The sequence below is a fragment of the Oncorhynchus tshawytscha genome, linkage group LG30 (genome assembly GCF_018296145.1).
Source record: "Oncorhynchus tshawytscha isolate Ot180627B linkage group LG30, Otsh_v2.0, whole genome shotgun sequence".
Taxonomy (NCBI): Eukaryota; Metazoa; Chordata; class Actinopteri; order Salmoniformes; family Salmonidae; genus Oncorhynchus; species Oncorhynchus tshawytscha.
In genome coordinates, this window is record NC_056458.1 from 2,318,858 (window position 1) to 2,337,700 (window position 18,843).

The 18,843-nt window shown below is 43.3% G+C and overlaps 1 protein-coding gene across 1 annotated transcript in view; it reads left to right on the forward strand.

The window, feature by feature from the left end:
• The window catches only part of LOC112228186 (forkhead box protein O1-A), an 87,138-nt gene continuing 68,295 nt past the window's right edge, over positions 1-18,843 (forward strand). The window contains exon 1 of the mRNA XM_042309169.1: positions 1-933. Coding sequence (XP_042165103.1) covers positions 343-933 — 591 coding nt within the window. The 5' untranslated portion in view covers positions 1-342. The remainder of the gene's footprint in view (positions 934-18,843) is intronic.

Here is an 18,843-nt window from a genome sequence, read left to right on the forward strand (position 1 = left end):
ACCCAATGTCTGTTACCAGTTTACTTCGTAGGATTTACAAAAGGTAATTTAGTATAACCGTGATTGACACTGACAGTAGACATCGACAAGCGTGATATACATGCTACGAACAGAACACGGATACACTTTAACTGTAACCGCGCAGTTTTAGATAAAGGAGCTAAACATTTTTTTGTATTACTTCATCGTAAACCACCGGCGGTTATCAACCAGTGCCTTCTATCTGGGAGTTCGTGAAGAAGTGACGACGGTTTCTACACTTTTACATTTGGTGCCTGGACTGGTCGATTCATTGAGTGTCTTTATGTGACAGTTGCGCTATTTGCCCGTTTGCTTTTCGAGATGGCAGAATTACCACCGCCGCAACAGTTGGTTGATATTGACCCGGATTTCGAGCCGCTCTCCCGCCCCCGGTCATGCACCTGGCCTCTGCCTCGACCGGAGTTCATCGAACCCGCCAGCTCGAACACATCTTCACCGGCGCCTGCAGTCAAGCAGGAGCCTGTCGAATACATTAGTAACCTCAGTTTGTTAGAGGAGTCAGAGGACTACCAGGAGGATGAGAAACGGCTCGTTTTGTGCAATGATTTTCAATGCCAGGAGAAATGCATACACCAGCAACAGCAGCAACATCATCCACAGCAGTTACAGAAACACCCGGGTACTCTGCTGCCACACCAGCAACAGGTGCCCCCGCTCTCGTCTCCCGTCGGGTCAAATTCGGTGGCCGCTGCTGCCGCCGCTGCGCAGAGGAAAAGCAGCTCGTCGCGTCGGAACGCGTGGGGGAATATGTCCTACGCGGACCTCATCACCAAGGCGATAGAGAGCTCACCCGAGAAGCGACTCACCTTGTCTCAGATCTATGACTGGATGGTGAAGAGCGTGCCATATTTTAAGGATAAAGGAGACAGTAATAGCTCTGCAGGTTGGAAGGTAAGCAAGCAATAAGCATCCATTCGCGCGTAATATCTAATATGACATTATGTAGGCCTATTTTACAGCCATCACGTTATGAATTGTCCCTGAATTATAGGCTACCCTGTGTCAAGTCAATTAAATTGTGTCCCAGGTCATTAATTCACTACGAGCCACAATGTCCCGCAGTCCAGAATCACGGATAGATGGGGGTATTTGGAGATCACGGGTCAGTGACTTAAAAATGTGTATATTAGATCGATTGTCTGGGGCCAAGTTTACTTTCCCTCATGTAACAAAGATGATCATTTTGTTGGCCTACTTGACCAATTCCAGTCCACTTTCTTAGTGGGTCCGTGGTCCTCCCTATGTTATCAGATTTGCTATTAGCAATAAGCATTATCATCTGTAGCCCAACTGATGCATTTACTCTATTGGACAGAACATCCTGATTTGTTATTACATCCGTATTACATTATTTTGTATTATAAATGTAAATGCATCATTATTAATTATTATTCACTCAAATATATATTTTGGGTTTCTATTGCAAAGTACACTGAGTACACAAAATATAAAGAAAACCTTTTTCCAGGACATACACTGCCCAGGTGAAAGCTATGATCCTTTATTGATGTCACTTGTTGAAACCACTTAAATCAGTGTAGATGAAAGGGAGAAGACAGGTTAAGTATTTTTAAGTGCCTTTGAACGGGTTTGGTAGTAGGTGCCAGGGGCACCAGTTTGTGTCAAGAACTGCTACACTGCTGGGTTTTTCACTCTCAATAGTTTCCCATGTGTATCAAGAATGGTCCACAACCCAAAGGACATCCACCCAACTTGACACAACTGTGCGACGCATTGGAGTCAACATCCCTGTAGAATGCTATCGACACCATGTGAAGTCCATGCCCTAATGAAGTGAGGCTGTTCTGAGGGGGAAAGGGGGTCCCTGATTTGATTGACGCAAATCAGGGAGTCAAATTATGCAATTTGGTTCCCGACGTTCACCAAAAAGTACACTATGCTTGAAACTCTGGTTTAAATAAAGTGGTAGCAATGGAGAACTTGGATCACCCTCTTTTTCTTTTTAACCAAAAAGCTAAAACTGTTTTCAAAATACATTAGCCAAAACTGATTTGAAGTGTTTTCCCGGTGATTGCATTAAGAATTGCGCATTGACTGCTTGTCATAAAACATGTTTCCCTACCTATGGCTCTCGCAACTTGAAAGCACCTCGAGGAATGCTTCTCTCACACTGAACACACAACAAGCCGACTAGGTAAATAGGTAAACTACTCTACTATGGGGTTGTCTGATTTTGTTTTAATAACAACCTTACATGGCAAAAATATTAGCACTGGAAAGTTGCACCTGAGTGATATAGGCTTTGAATGACTTTGCCAGCAGCTACAGTAGACTACACACCTCTGTCTGAGTTGAGCGCTGCTGTGGTGCACATTATAGACTATTTCATTCCCTTTGTCTGAACATCGGACTGTTAGCAACAATCATGCGAGCTTGTTCTCAACTGGCCTACCTGGTAGATTTTAAATGCAGATCTACACTGACCTCAAAAACGACATCTCCAGAATCCATATGATGGAAATCTGTTGCAGTGACGGAGAGCATGAATCCCTCTGACAAATTCAGAGAAGTTGACTTGTTTGTCAAAGCTGAACTGTTAATTCTGTCTACACAGAGTGATGATCTCTTCCAGTGAAGAGCACATCTCTCAATTAAAGTTGGACCATCTTGCTTATCATAAATGCTTTATAGAGCATTCATAAACTATTCATAAGTACTACACAGATGCTTCACAAATCATCTAAAAAGACTTAGCAATGGTAATACAATTTAAAATAAGGCATTTATAAATGGTTTGTTTAATGTTGTATCTAAGGGGCCTTCTCACAGGCACAGATAACTGTGTAATTGTAACTGTGCCTTTATAACCGTGTCGCTTAGGGATGCACGATATATCAGTGAACATATTGGAATCGGCCAATATTAGCTAAAAATGCCAATATCGGTATCGGATGATGTCTAGTTTAACGCTGATGTGCAAAACCAATGTCAAAGCTGACGTGCATACCTATATAACGTAATGACGGCACGTAAAATTCTGCCCTACACGCGCAACACAGCATTCCTAACCTAGCCCACAATGTCTGCTGTGTGGATTGAGCAGTCATTTGAAAGAGTAAGAACATTTCAGCGGGACAACTCAAAGGCGAAAGCCATTACAGCCAAGATAATGGAATTCATTGCCCTTGACAATCAACTGTTCTGTCTTGGGTGATGTTTGCTTTCGCCGCCTGGTTGAGCACCGGTACACACTACCAAGTGCGCTATTTTTCAGATGTTGCCCTACCGAAGTTGCATAGGGATAGCGTCACTGCTATTAGCTTCACGACATACATACTATGGAACACCATTTGGGTCTTTGCGTGTCAAAAAAGATACAGTAGCACTGTCAAAGCTGTACAAAAAAGTCTGCAAACACCGGCCACGTTGATAATAAAGCAATTTGTTTGACCACAACTTCTGGGGTAGCTAGCTTTAGCTTGGAACCTAGCTAGCACCAATACAACCAACCTGAAAACATTGACCAGTAGAAACTGCAGTCATTTTCATTATTCTTAGCAATGATTTAGGAATCCTTGTGATTAAGTATTAGCTAGGTTGCCACTTGTTGTTCGCCTATTGAAATTGAACTTCAGTTCATGAAAATAAATAACTAGCCAGCTACTTAACCCTGTTGCCCAAAGCTAACGTTATAATCAGCCAGCTAGCTTCATCTGGCTAGCCACAATAAAGATTAGGCACAATAGTGGAATTTGCAAAAGTATGTTATTGACAGATGCAAATAAATGCAAATAGTAGAATTATGCCATACTTTATTTTGAAGGCTAACCACAAAGTCCACTATTGTGGCTAATCCTTATTGTGGCTAGCTTCACATAGATGGGTCCGACCACCATTAATCAAATAAGAACTGTCTTATAAATTAGGGTTATTTTAGATGACACCTAGCTATATAGTTAGCTAGCTAACTATAGCTACTGAAACATTGTCGTTTTTCTATGTTTTTGGGGAACATTGTTTGCATCCATGAGCTAGCTAGCTTTTTTTATGACCAGAACTGTAGGTGTGCGAGACAACTTTACCAGCATCATAGCATACGTATCGATTAATCGTTGTGACATATGAAATATGAGTGATAGTGTAATCAATGTGTAATAACTACGTAAAAAATGTATGAAGCCGTTAAATTGTGACATGCAGTCATATTCAGGTCCTAATTGGTCAACAAGCTTATTTGACACACAAAGACCCAAATGGCGTTCCATAGACATCCTTGTTGAGAATGAAATTACTGAACAAATTAACAACGCAACAGCACAGCAAGTTAGTGAAAGAAATAGGTTTTGATTATGTTTTACTGGTATTGGGGACATACGTAAATGCCAACAAAATAACTTTTTGGTCAGTGTGTGTGTGTGTGTGTGTGTGTGTAACCTTTATTTAACTAGGCAAGTCAGTCAAGAACAAATTCCTATTTACAATGACAGCCTACCCCGGCCAAACCCGGATGACACTGGGTCAATTGTGCGCCGCCCTATGGGACTCCCAATCACGGCCGGATGTGATACAGTCTGGATTAGAACCAGGGACTGTAGTGACGCCTCTTGCACTGAGATGCAGTTCCTTAGACTGCTGCGTCTGTGTATGTGTTAACTATTTAACTGTACTAGAATGCTTAAAAGGCCGCTAAAATGTTAAATATCGGTTATCGGTATTGTTTTTTGTTGGCAAGGAAAATCTTGGGTATTGGCCAAAAATGTAATATCGGTGCATCACTAGTTTCGCGCATTCAACCCACTACATAGCTGAAGTTTTAGCATAGCAGTCTTGCGGTTGTTATGCTACTCTAATGGACGTCAGGGGCCCCTCCATTCTTCAGGATAAAAATAGATGTGGAGAGTTACCTGTGTTTACCTGTGAGAGAGGTACTCCAGAGGTGTGTTCCAAGACGTAACAGTCATGGTCTGCCTATGCGTGCTGCCACAAAACGTCTGCCCACGTTCCCCTTGAGACAGCGCCGTGTCAACATTCCATGAGGTCATGGGATGTTTCTGTGGATCTACTTTTAAGCTGTAGCTGTGGGCATATGTATCAGAGATCAAATTTGATTTGTCAAATGCGCTAGAATACACTTTACTGCGAAATGCTTGCTCACTAGCCCTTCCCAATGAAGCAGCGAGACAAAGAGAGAAAACGAGAGAGAAGGAAAAAAAGCAAGACAGACAGACAGAGAGAAAGAGAAGGAAGAGAGAGAGAGTAGAATTGTTATTGATTCAGGAAAGCTAACCTGCTGCTCACACATTTCGTGCTACTGCTGTTGTGGTTCACTTTGAAGTTCCCCTCTAGCATAGGAAGACTATTTTATTATTGTCTTCTTTTCAGTCCAGCGTACAGTTATGATGGGCTCAGCCCAGCAGAGCTTTGGCGGTCTGTCTCCACTCCCGAGTGTAAATCATTGACTGTGAAACAGTTAAGTGTCTCTCAGCAGGCCCCTGGGAAAGAAAGAAAGGAGGAGAGAAAGAGAAAAACGAGAGAGGAGAGCAGCAGGTTCCAGAGATCAGGTACAAAAAACCACCTAGGGGAAGTGTGATTTAAATCTCTGTATCAAAGTCATGTCATCATTTATTTTATTGAACCTTTATTTAACTAGGCAAGTCAGTTAAGAACAAATTCTTATTTTACAATGACGGCCTACCCCGGCCAAACCCTCCCCTAACCCGGACGACGCTGGGCCAATTGTGTACCGTCCTATGGGACTTTTGATCACGGCCGGTTGTGATACAGCCCGGGATTGAACCAGGGTCTGTAGTGACGCTTCTATGACTGAGATGCAGTGCTTTAGACCAACGCACCTCTCGGGAGCCCCATGCTGTGCTGGTTCATTGGTTTTAGATTTATATATTGACAAATAACTGAATGTGTAACAACTTCCGTTCCACCTGAATTGTGTGTATGTGTCTGTCTGTGTGTCGGTCACTGTAGTGTAAGGAATGCGACTGGCAAACCCCCTGTCCATATCAACTTATCCATTGTGATCTTAAAGGTAAACTCATCCTAAACCAGCACTCTGAGACGCTTGATAGGCTACATACAGCCCCTGACTAGGGTGAGTGACGGCTCTAAGTGTGAGGTTGGCGGGGGAGAGAGAGAGTCTGTTACTGGAGTGAAAGGAATGCGACAGGCAAACCCGCTCGGTGACTTTATAGGCACCGTGCCCATTTGGGGTGGCACTGCACTCCTATTGGCTGTATGTGTATTCCGAGTTTTACCCCACCCCATTAGAATTAATGCTGGTCATGTTTAGTTTCTGTTCAAGACGTGTTGGCAAAGAACGGAAGCTAGGAGGAGTGGGCAGACAGGCCTGTAAGGAGAACAGTGAGGGAGCAATATATCTGTTTAATCAGAGTACCTGGAGCTACACTATACCAGTATTAAAGGACTGAAGAATGGTTTGTCTTCGTCATATAGACTTGCTAAAGAAATGTCCCAAAATAATTTACACTGCCTATAATGATCATTTCAGCACATTGTATTGACTCTCCTTCTAAACCAGGTTAAATGCAATGTTTTCTTACAGATTCCTTTTTGACCCAGTTTAACTAGGCCTATAGGCAGTGTCCATGATGCTATGGTTTGTTTGTGTGTCAATCTTGAACATTTTGTTCCTTTGAAACTCTTAACACACACATACACACCCTTGTTTATATAAGTAGTGGTGTACTCTGTGTCCTTGTCCATATTCTTCAACAGCACTGTGTATGTAGCAAAGGACACTGCTTCTGGTGGCTGTGCAAATGTTTATCAGTCAGCCTTGATATGGCTGGTCGCTGGATGAACCTAGGTACCCCAGTAACCTTTGAAGTCCAGAGGAGTGAGGGGAGATATTCTCCCTCCCTCTCCAGTGATGCACCACGTGCTTTGTCCTCCCTTCTGTCACTAATTTTACTGACTTCTTCTCTCGAAACAAACAAGTTATAGGACATCTGTTGGAATACTAGAGAGAGCGAGCCCCGCTGCAGGCTTATCGAAAACAAAACAAAAACACTATCAGTCGGTGCGCCTTATGATATTCTAGGACAAGAGGAGCACAACAAACAGTGAGTGTGTTCAGAGTTGGTCATGGAAAGATTTGGCATACAGGTTGTTGGCACCTAAACGCACTGATTTGATTTGTCAATTCTACCAGGCTTTGAGTTTGTTGTGGTGCCTTACAGACAGACATCCAGTCAATCAGAGAAAGCTTTACTCAGCTCTATTCCTCCACCGGCTGATTTGGTGAGCAGCAGACACTAGACTAGACGGTTGTAGAAATACCTTAAGTAACATAAGCCTCTGTGGAGGTGGTCTGGCACGAGGCCAGTTCAATAAGAGCTATCGTAATGCTGGCACAGAACTTCTCTCGTTTACTACAGCACTGTGAGCTTAGAGCAGGCTGGCGTGTATTTCAGCATTTCAGAGTAGGACTAGGAGTGCTGATCTATAATCCTTAACAGCTTGTTTGTGCTTGTTAAATAAAAAGGCCCACATACTGTATTTTGTCACTCAAAACATTCCTCAGTGCGAAAGGAATGTAACAAAATATATACATATTCTCGTACGGACGGTAATATTCTTTATCAGTCAAAACACCTTTTCCCCCCCCTTTTTCCGACGCTATCTTTTGCAGCACCGACCGAGGCACCGCCGTGGGTAGGCTAAGTGTGAGTATGGATGTGTGAGTTCAGATGGGGTGACTCGTCTTATAAGAGACATTACGCAAACAAAAACATTTACTGGAATTGGAATGCCCTGGGCCAAAGTCTGCTGCCGTGCGTAGGTAGTTAGTCAGCTCAGTGGTGATGATAGGATAGGGAGAGCCGTCTACTTAGACCAGATACAGATGGAATTACAAACAGAAGAGGAGATGCAGACACATTTAGACAGACAGAAATGACAGGTTGCCCCAGACAGACACACACAGCTAGACAGACAGACATGAAACATGGACTCAGAAATTAAGGCTAACTCATCTCCCACAGCATTTTGTGCTTTACTTGTGCTGTGTTCAATCTACTTTTTGCAGTATATGCCTAGCAGCCTAAGTGTTTAGGAGTTTAATGTCACTTCTGTGAGATGAAACACCAATAGTGAGTCAGGAAATGCCTGCAGAGCTATGCGTGACTGACGGTGCTGAACAAATCAGTTTCCATTGTGTGAAACAAAACAACTTGGTCACTGCATGGCCGCTTTATGAATTACTGCCCTAGCTACAAGACAGCCTTTTCCTCCTTTTCATTCTAAACCTGTCTGAAATTATTCATCTATAGCCTCTCTTCTTTTTGAACATGGGGGTGAGTCGTGGGTTAGGGGCGCTTGGTGCTGCTAGTAGCGACAGAGCTTATTTTTACTCAATTAAATGTTTTTCTTTTTCTGAGTCCTCAGTCTTAACAATAACAGGAGGCAACACAAACACCTCAATCAATGTAGGGGGGAGGGGGCATCAAACATCCTTGAATTCCAGAGTTGTGTGCTCATATCCCTGTGTCGTCCATGTCCTCTAGTTTCCTGTGCGGACTCAACAGCTTGGCCTTTCAGGTCGGTGTCGCAAATGGCTAGTGCTGAGCGATTTAACTGACATCGGTTCAATTATTTGAATTCCATTTGGTTCAGGGGGTTTTCTGTGAGGGCAATGTGCAGTTTCTCTAGAGATAAATCAGATCAAGCCTGAACTGTGTGATTTGTAGTAGGGAGTTGTATTTTCCAACAGGCCAATATTCTACATAGTTTAGCACAGAAACGTGTTAATGAACTATAATGGCCATAATCCATTGCGAGCCTCCTTGTCCGGCCTGAGACGGAGAGAAGAGACAGAAGACAGTGCGATTGAGAGGTATAGAGAGCAGTTGCTTCGTGAGGTATCTATACTTGATCTAAGATTGATAGTTGGTTTTCAGCAGTCATAAAAGTATGCCTTATTTACTTTGAAGAGCTACTAAAATAGTGATTTGTGTCAGACAGCATAGGCAGCAGCTCTATATAGATATGTTGACTTGGAATTAAATAATAAAGTCATCAAATAGGCCTAAAACAAACGTAATATACTGTGCCTTCAGAAAGTATTCACACCCCTTGACTAATGTGAAAGTGGAATGTGTACAAATGAATTAAAATTAAAAGCTGAAATTAGTAAGTATTCAACCCCTTTTGTTATGGCAAATATATTCAGGAGTAAAAATGTGCTTAAAAAGTCACATGAGTAGCATGGACTGACTCTGTGTGCAATAATAGTGTTTAACGTGATTTTTTAATGACTACCTCATCACTGTACCCCACACATACAATTATCTGTCAGGTCTCTCAGTCGAGCAGTGAATTTCAAACAGAGATTCAACCACAAAGACCAGGGAGGTTTTCCAAATGACTCGCAAAGAAGGGCTTCTATTGGTAGAAGGGATGAAGGACAAAACATGAAGAAAAAAAGAACACTGAATATCCCTTTCAGCATGTTGAAGTTATTCATTACACTTTGTAGTGATTGTATGGTGTATCAATACACCCAAAGATACGGCTGTCCTTCTTAACTCAGTTGAGGAGAGGAAGGAAATCACAGGGATTTCACCATGAGGGTAAGGGTGAATTTAAAACAGTTACCGAGTTCAATGGCTTTGATAGGGGAAAACTAAGGATGGATAAACAACATTGTAGTTACTCCACAATACAACCTAATTGATAGAGTGAAAAGAAGGAAGCCTGTACAGAATAAAAAATATTCCAGAACATGCATCCTGTTTGCAACAAGGCACTACAGTGATTCTGCAAAGAATGTGGTGAAGCAATTAACTTTTTTCCACGAATACAAAGTGTTATGTTTGGGGCAAATCCAATACACACATTACTGAGTACCACTATCAATATTTTCAAGCATAGTGGTGACTGCATCATGTTATGGGTAAAAAAAACACACAAAAAACGGAATGAAGCTAAGCACAGAGGAAAACATGGTTGTCTGATTTCCACCAGACACTGTGAGATAAATTCACCTTTCAGCAGGACAATAACCTAAAACACAAGGCCAAATCTACACTGAAGTTGCTTATCAAGGAGACAGTGAATGTTCCTGAGAGGCCGAGTTACAGTTTTGACTTAAATCTACTTGAAAATCTATGGCAAGACATGAAAATGGTTGTCTAGCAATGATCAACAACCAATTTGACAGAGCTTGAAGAATAAAAACTAAAAAGTTGCACTATCCAGGTGTGCAAAGCTGTTAGTGACTTACCAGAAAATATTCTAACATATTGACTCGGTTGTGAATACTGTATTTCGGATTCAAAAAATGTGCTATAATTTCTAAATGGGATATGGGATATTGTGTGTAGATGGTTAATATTTTTTAAATATTTGTTTTTACATTTAATCTATTTTGAATTCAGGCTGTAACACAATAAGTAAAAGGGTCGGAATAATTTCTGAAGCCACTGTATATAAGCACATCATGCCTGTATGATTATGAATGCATCCATCTGTCTGTCTGTAGTGTGTAAGCTGCTATGTGACCAAAAGTCAGTACAAGCCATTGCATCATGTGGAACATTCGTGGGTGGCGGGGTGAGGGAGTGTTTGTGCGTGCATGCGTGTTGTTGGCCACGGGGTGACGGAGTTGGGAGTGTGAAGGGTCGGTTGTGTGACATTGCATGTAGTCACCATGAACTCTAAGGATTGGAATCAAGCGCCTTAACCATTCATGACCACAAAGTCTCCTGTTTGAGCCCTGTCCTGCAGTAAAGGCCCACTCATTGGAGACACAGGGAGAGCTGCAGCTTGGGCGTTTGTGTGGGTAAGTCAGTCTGCTGGCATGAACTGAGGTCATGTCTTTGGTACTACTACTATGTTGTCAACCAACAATAAAACACAAGAATACTGTTATGACAAATACCGCATAGGCATGGCATACATTTAGTGGTTGAAAATTGGATTTCAGGTGATTATAACCTGTTAATAACAAAATAAATACAGCACTTTGACAAAAGATCCGGGAACACAACCTCAAAGAGCATCCTTGCTTGTTGTGTGCAAATGGCTGTTCTCCTTTAATCTAAAAACAAACAAACAAACAAACATAACAGGAGTTTTTCATGTCATGTTATGCCGGCCCAACCCCCGGCCCCAGCCCCGGCCCTAAGTCCCGGATGGTGGAACCTTTGGCGATTGGTTATTTTTACCCCTTCCTGTAAAAACAGCAGCAGCTCGGTCGGTGCCTTGGTTTGTCCCCCACAATGAACTATGATGCACATCCTGCTGACTGGCTGGAAAATAGCACCGGCCTGCCGTGTGTTCGTATCTCCTCCGTCCTGAAAAACATAAGGGCCAGGCAGGGTGGGAGGGGGGGAAGAGGGAAGGGTAGGGAGGTAGGGGTAGCAAGAGGAGGGAGGGAGATGGTGAGATAGAGAGGGAGGGAGTAGGTAGGGAGGCAGAAGGGAAGCAGAGGGGAGGGATAGTTAAGGAGAGAGGGAGGAGGGAGAGAGGGAGGCAAGGAGGGAGAGAGGAGTTAAGTCGCTAACAGACAGTGCGCGGCGTGTGGGGTGGCCCATTCATTTTCAATGAAGCCTAGGTGACGGGGCAAAATTCTATCCAGGCGGCACTGTCGGCGGTGCTCATGCCTGTGAAGGCATGCACAAGCCGAGGCGGAGAAAATAGAAATCTATTCTATTTCTGAAGTGGTGCTGCCGTTGTTGACCAATAACAGAAAACGTAGCCTGCGTGGTGATACATCATCAGCACGTACATCCAACAGAAGGACCAGCAAACTTGCCAACTCTAGCTAGCTGGCAAAAACTTTTCAGTTTACCGAGTCATGTTTAGCAATAAAAATCATTGTTTTCTAATAGTTTTTTGGGGGGTTAATAATTTCTGTACCATGTAAATACATTGTTATGCATGCTTATGGTGTTATAGAAATTCACTTTTGGCATGTCAATAACGTATGCTTATTTCGTGCTATGGTCACCGCTGGCTGTCGCGCAGTGTGTAAAGGCACGAGCCGCTATTTTTCAGTGAGAATCGCTATTGTTTCCTAGATTTGTTCTAGAAGTTGCTAGATAACATCTTGCCATTGCCATGACGATGTCACAGCACCAATTTGCCTTGCTGCAGCCCCCAATGTAGCTTTTTCGCCTCCTCTCCCACCACAGCTTTCGCCCCTTCTTCCGGAAGGAGGGAGCACAAGACAGGATAGTTCCTGGCTCAGGGTAATTTTATTTTATTTTTTATTTTACCTTTATTTAACTAGGCAAGTCAGTTAAGAACAAATTCTTATTTTCAATGACGGCCTAGGAACAGTGGGTTAACTGCCTGTTCAGGGACAGAATGACAGATTTGTACCTTGTCAGCTCGGGGTTTTGAACTTGCAACCTTCCGGTTACTAGTCCAACGCTCTAACCACTAGGCTACCCTGTAAAGTGAGGTGTTTTCTCTATTCTCCACAACTGTCCCTCCCTGTGCTCTCCCTATACTGTCTGTCACCTTATCAACAGTTGATCATATCTATAAAAAGGTCATAGATCAGATCTATATATCTGGTATGTACAGTATTCATACTACCGTAATACGGAAACAATATAGGGTGGGGTAAATGATTCCCAAATTCCACCTCCAGCGATGCTGATAGTAATAATAATGATGATAATGGTGATAGTATCACCAGGGAGGAGGGTGTTATTTTACTCTTTGTGATAACACCACTCCCCACCACTCTAGTGGGTAGAAGGTGGATTCTGAACTCCACCCTATCGGAGGTGGAAGGTGTTAGGGGTGGATGCTGCTCTCCACTCTGTGTGTGTGTGTGTGTGTGTGGTTGGGGGAGGGCGGAAGTTACTAGAGGTGGGTGGAGCTTCCTGTGTTCCCCACGCTATGCTTATTTATTACCCATCAGTGTTTGTGTGTCTGTGTGTGCCAGCTGGGCGTTCCAGCCGTTTGCCCTGCCAGCCCTGTCTCGCCGCTTGCCTACCCGCCAGACTGCCCGCTGGGGCCTCTCTCTCTCCCCTGGGTTAGCCTGGAGGCCCTGGAGGCTGGGGCTAGGCGCCAAAGGGAGGAAGGGAGGGAGGGGGAGAGAGAGAAAGAGTGAGTGCACCACGCCATGAACGGCATCTTCCTGGAACTCAGTGTTTTTCTCAATGAGCTGTGATCTGAGCCATCGCCAGCCACACGTGTAGCAGCTCTGTAACTGTGTGTGTGTGTGAGACTAACTTCCTGTTAATGTTTATTTTGTATTTTGGGGGGTGTGGTTTGGGTTCCTTAGAGATCCCTGAAGACCATGTCTGAAATTTGTTTTTAATACATGTACGAAAATGTATGCACTCACTACTGTAAGTCGCTCTGGATAAGATTGTCTGCTAAATTACTAAAATGTAATCATTACAACACCACAGGGGTATACTACAAAGCAGGATCAATGAGTTAGCCAGCTAACTTCAAGTTTTAATGTCACGTGCACACGTACAGGGAAATGCCATAATTGCAAGCTCTAAACCCAACAAGGTAGTAAACAATACCAATGTAGTACTAAAAATAATGTAAGGTAGAATAAAAACAATAAAATAAGAACATGAGAAAGTAAGAAGCTATATACAGGGTTGGCTTGGGTGGTATTTTTTTATTTTTTTTATTTCACCTTTATTTAACCAGGTAGGCTAGTTGAGAACAAGTTCTCATTTGCAACTGCGACCTGGCCAAGATAAAGCATAGCAGTGTGAACAGACAACACAGAGTTACACATGGAGTAAACAATTAACAAGTCAATAACACAGTAGAAAAAAAAGGGGAGTCTATATACATTGTGTGCAAAAGGCATGAGGAGGTAGGCGAATAATTACAATTTTACAGATTAATAACACTGGAGTGATAAATGATCAGATGGTCATGTACAGGTAGAGATATTGGTGTGCAAAAGAGCAGAAAAGTAAATAAATAAAAACAGTATGGGGATGAGGTAGGTAAAAATGGGTGGGCTATTTACCAATAGACTATACAGCTGCAGCGATCGGTTAACTGCTCAGATAGCAGATGTTTGAAGTTGGTGAGGGAGATAAAAGTCTCCAACTTCAGCGATTTTTGCAATTCGTTCCAGTCACAGGCAGCAGAGAACTGGAACGAAAGGCGGCCAAATGAGGTGTTGGCTTTAGGGATGATCAGTGAGATACACCTGCTGGAGCGCGTGCTACGGATGGGTGTTGCCATCGTGACCAGTGAACTGAGATAAGGCGGAGCTTTACCTAGCATGGACTTGTAGATGACCTGGAGCCAGTGGGTCTGGCGACGAATATGTAGCGAGGGCCAGCCGACTAGAGCATACAAGTCGCAGTGGTGGGTGGTATAAGGTGCTTTATTGACAAAACGGATGGCACTGTGATAAACTGCATCCAGTTTGCTGAGTAGAGTGTTGGAAGCAATTTTGTAGATGACATCGCCGAAGTCGAGGATCGGTAGGATAGTCAGTTTTACAAGGGTAAGTTTTGCGGCGTGAGTGAAGGAGGCTTTGTTGCGAAATAGAAAGCCGACTCTAGATTTGATTTTGGATTGGAGATGTTTGATATGAGTCTGGAAGGAGAGTTTTCAGTCTAGCCAGACACCTAGGTACTTATAGATGTCCACATATTCAAGGTCGGAACCATCCAGGGTGGTGATGCTGGTCAGGCGTGCGGGTGCAGGCAGCGAACGGTTGAAAAGCATGCATTTGGTTTTACTAGCGTTTAAGAGCAGTTGGAGGCCACAGAAGGAGTGTTGTATGGCATTGAAGCTCGTTTGGAGGTTAGATAGCACAGTGTCCAAGGACGGGCCGGAAGTATATAGAATGGTGTCGTCTGCGTAGAGGTGGATCAGGGAATCGCCCGCAGCAAGAGCAACATCATTGATATATACAGAGAAAAGAGTCGGCCCGAGGATTGAACCGTGTGGCACCCCCATAGAGACTGCCAGAGGACCGGACAGCATGCCCTCCGATTTGACACACTGAACTCTGTCTGCAAAGTAATTGGTGAACCAGGCAAGGCAGTCATCCGAAAACCGAGGCTACTGAGTCTGCTGATAAGAATATGGTGATTGACAGAGTCGAAAGCCTTGGCAAGGTCGATGAAGACGGCTGCACAGTACTGTCTTTTATCGATGGCGGTTATGATATCGTTTAGTACCTTGAGCGTGGCTGAGGTGCACCCGTGACCGGCTCGGAAACCAGATTGCACAGCGGAGAAGGTACGGTGGGATTCGAGATGGTCAGTGACCTGTTTGTTGACTTGGCTTTCGAAGACCTTAGATAGGCAGGGCAGTATGGATATAGGTCTGTAACAGTTTTGGTCCAGGGTGTCTCCCCCTTTGAAGAGGGGGATGACTGCGGCAGCTTTCCAATCCTTGGGGATCTCAGATGATATGAAAGAGAGGTTGAACAGGTTGGTAATAGGGGTTGCGACAATGGCGGCGGATAGTTTCAGAAATAGAGGGTCCAGATTGTCAAGCCCAGCTGATTTGTACGGGTCCAGGTTTTGCAGCTCTTTCAGAACATCTGCTATCTGGATTTGGGTAAAGGAGAACCTGGAGAGGCTTGGGCGAGTAGCTGCGGGGGGGAGCTGTTGGCTGAGGTTGGAGTAGCCAGGCGGAAGGCATGGCCAGCTGTTGAGAAATGCTTGTTGAAGTTTTCGATAATCATGGATTTATCGGTGGTGACCGTGTTACCTAGCCTCAGTGCAGTGGGCAGCTGGGAGGATGTGCTCTTGTTCTCCATGGACTTCACAGTGTCCCAGAACTTTTTGGAGTTGGAGCTACAGGATGCAAACTTCTGCCTGAAGAAGCTGGCCTTAGCTTTCCTGACTGACTGCGTGTATTGGTTCCTGACTTCCCTGAACAGTTGCATATCGCGGGGACTATTCGATGCTATTGCAGTCCGCCACAGGATATTTTTGTGCTGGTCGAGGGCAGTATACCGGGGTATTTGGAAATAGCCACGGGATGGTTTTTCAATACCTTCAATACTGTTTACTATTTCTTTGAAGTTTTCCAATACATTTTTATATTTATGGCTATTTTTTAAGTAAACACCTGCAGTCAACTGGTGCAATGCGTTCGGACAGTGGTTCTCAATCCTGGTCCTGGGGACCCAAAGGGGTGTGCGTTTTTGTTTTTGCCCTAGCACTACACACCTGATTCAAATCATCAAAGCCATTTTGATCAGCTGTGTAGTGCTAGGTCAAACAAAAATGTGCACCCCTTTGGGTCCCCAGGACCAGGATTGAGAACCAGTGCATTAGGAGATAAAGCAGATCGCGTTCTTATTTCACCTGTCACAATATTTTACATTATGAAGCTTACTTAGTTCCCCAGAACAGTGTGGCCAGTCATGTGTTTGTTTGTAAGGTGGTCCCAGCTGTGTATTGACAGGGGTAGCCACAGAAGTGAATGAGATTACAATATAAAAAGCAAGGTATTTTGTGCAAACACGATGCATGGCCATCATATGTATAATGGTTAGGCCTGCCATAGAAATAATGTAGCCAGCTACATTTCCTAATGTTTTGCTTAAAGTTAATCTTGCATTTTACCTGAGAAAAATCGGTAAACCAAGAAAGTATCTGAGAAAAGAAGCTACATATCAGTCGGAGCGCTGTCTGCTGATAGAATGCCCATTCGGGAATTCTCATCCGAGTTTAGAAGTGCAACTGAAGCACAACATGTGTCTGATGCCCGAGCAGAAATTACAATAAGCATTTATTCTAGGGGTCATGTTATCTAAGTAAGTGGCTGAACTAATAATGTGACAGGGCATCATGTTGTGTTAGCTTACTGCCGTGTTTGAGAAGGCAAAGCCCTTTGGATGAGTTATTTGTACAGCTGCCACTGTTATCTTGATTTCCTTGCGTTTTTTCTCCTCTCCGTTCTCACCCCCCCTGCTCCTCCCCCCTCTTCTCTGAGCAGAGCAGGCAGGCCTTTTGCGCTAGCGACTACAGACTCCACACAGACACAGGATGTAGACATGCTGCTTTGTTCATTTGAGATTTGCTTGTAAACAAAGTAACAAAAATGACATGCGTCAAAACTTTGTTCTGTTTTTGCATTTGTTTATCTCATTCACATTTGCTTGTAAATGTCCAAACATTTTGTTAATCAAAAATGACACCAGTATTAACATAAATCATGGGGTGAGAGAAGGATGAGAAGGACCACCCAACCCTAATATAGGGCCAGTTCCAATACCATATTTACAATGTGCAGGGATACAGGAGTGATTGCGGTATAGGGGCAAGGTGAATAGCTATCAGGATGTATGATATACAGCATCAATTAAAATTGTACTGTATGTGAGAATGTGTGTGTGCATGTGCGTAGAGTCAGTGCCTCTGGAAACTATTCAGACCCCTTAACTTTTTCCACATTTTGTTAGGCTATGTTCCCTTATCAATATACACACAATACCACATGATGACAAAGCAAAAACAGGTTTTTAGAAATAACTGAAATATTACATTTACATAAGTATTCATACCCTATTTTCTACATTGTAGAATAATAGTGAAGACATCAACACTATGAAACAACACATATGGAATCATGTAGTAAAAAAAGTGTTAAACATATCAAACTATATTTCATATTTGAGATTCTTCAAAGTAGCCACCCTTTGCCTTGATGACAGCTTTGCACACTCTTGGCATTCTCAACCAGCTTCATGAGGTAGTCACCTGGAATACATTTGAATTAACAGGTGTTCCTTGTTAAAAGTTCATTTGTGGAATTTCTTTCCTTCTTAATGCGTTTGAGCCAATCAGTTGTTGTGAAAAGGTAGGGGTGGTTTACAGAAGATAGCCCTATTTGGTAAAAAAAACAAGTCCATATTATGGCAAGAACAGATCAAATAAGCAAAGAAAAACCACAGTCCATCATTACTTTATTGAGGCATGAAGGTCAGTCAATACAGAAAATGTCAAGAACTTTGAAAGTTTCTTCAAGTGCAGTTGCAAAAACCATCATGCGCTATGATGAAACTGTCTCTCATGAGGACCGCCACAGGAAAGGAAGACCCAGAGCTACCTCTGCTGCAAAGGGTAAGTTCATTAGAGTTACCAGCCTCAGAAATCGGCACTTAACTGCACCTTAACTTCACCTCTGTGAATCAGGCCTTCATGGTTGAATTGAAGAAAACCACTACTAGAAACCACTACTAAAGGCCAATAAGAAGAAGATACTTGCTTGGGCCAAGAAACACGAGCAATGGACATTAGACCGGTGGAAATCTGTGGTCTGTGGAGTCCAAATTTGAGATTGTTGGTTCCAACCGCCGTGTTTTTGTGAAACTCAGAGTAGGTGAACGGACAATCTCGGCATGTGTGGTTCCCACCATGAAGCATGGAGGAGGTGTGATGATGCTTTGCTGGTGACACTGTCAGTGATTTATTTAGAATTCAAGGCACACTTAACCAGCATGGCTACCACAGCATTCTACAGCGACACACCATCTCATCTGGTTTGTGCTTAGTGGGACTATCATTTGTTTTTCAAAAGGACAATGACCCAACACACCTCCCGGCTGTGTAAGGGCTATTTGACCAAGAAGGAGAGTGATGGAGGGCTGCATCAGATGACCTGGCCTCCACAATCACCTGACCTCAACCCAAATGAGATTGTTTGAGTGAAGGAAAATCAGCCAACGAATGCTCAGCATATATGGGAACTCCTTCAAGACTGTTGGAAAAGCATTTCAGGTGAAGCTGGTTGAGAGAATGCAAAGCTGTCATCAAGGCAGAGGGTGGCTACTTTGAAGATACTCAAATATAAAATACATTTTGATTTGTTAAACACTTTTTTGGTTACTACATGATT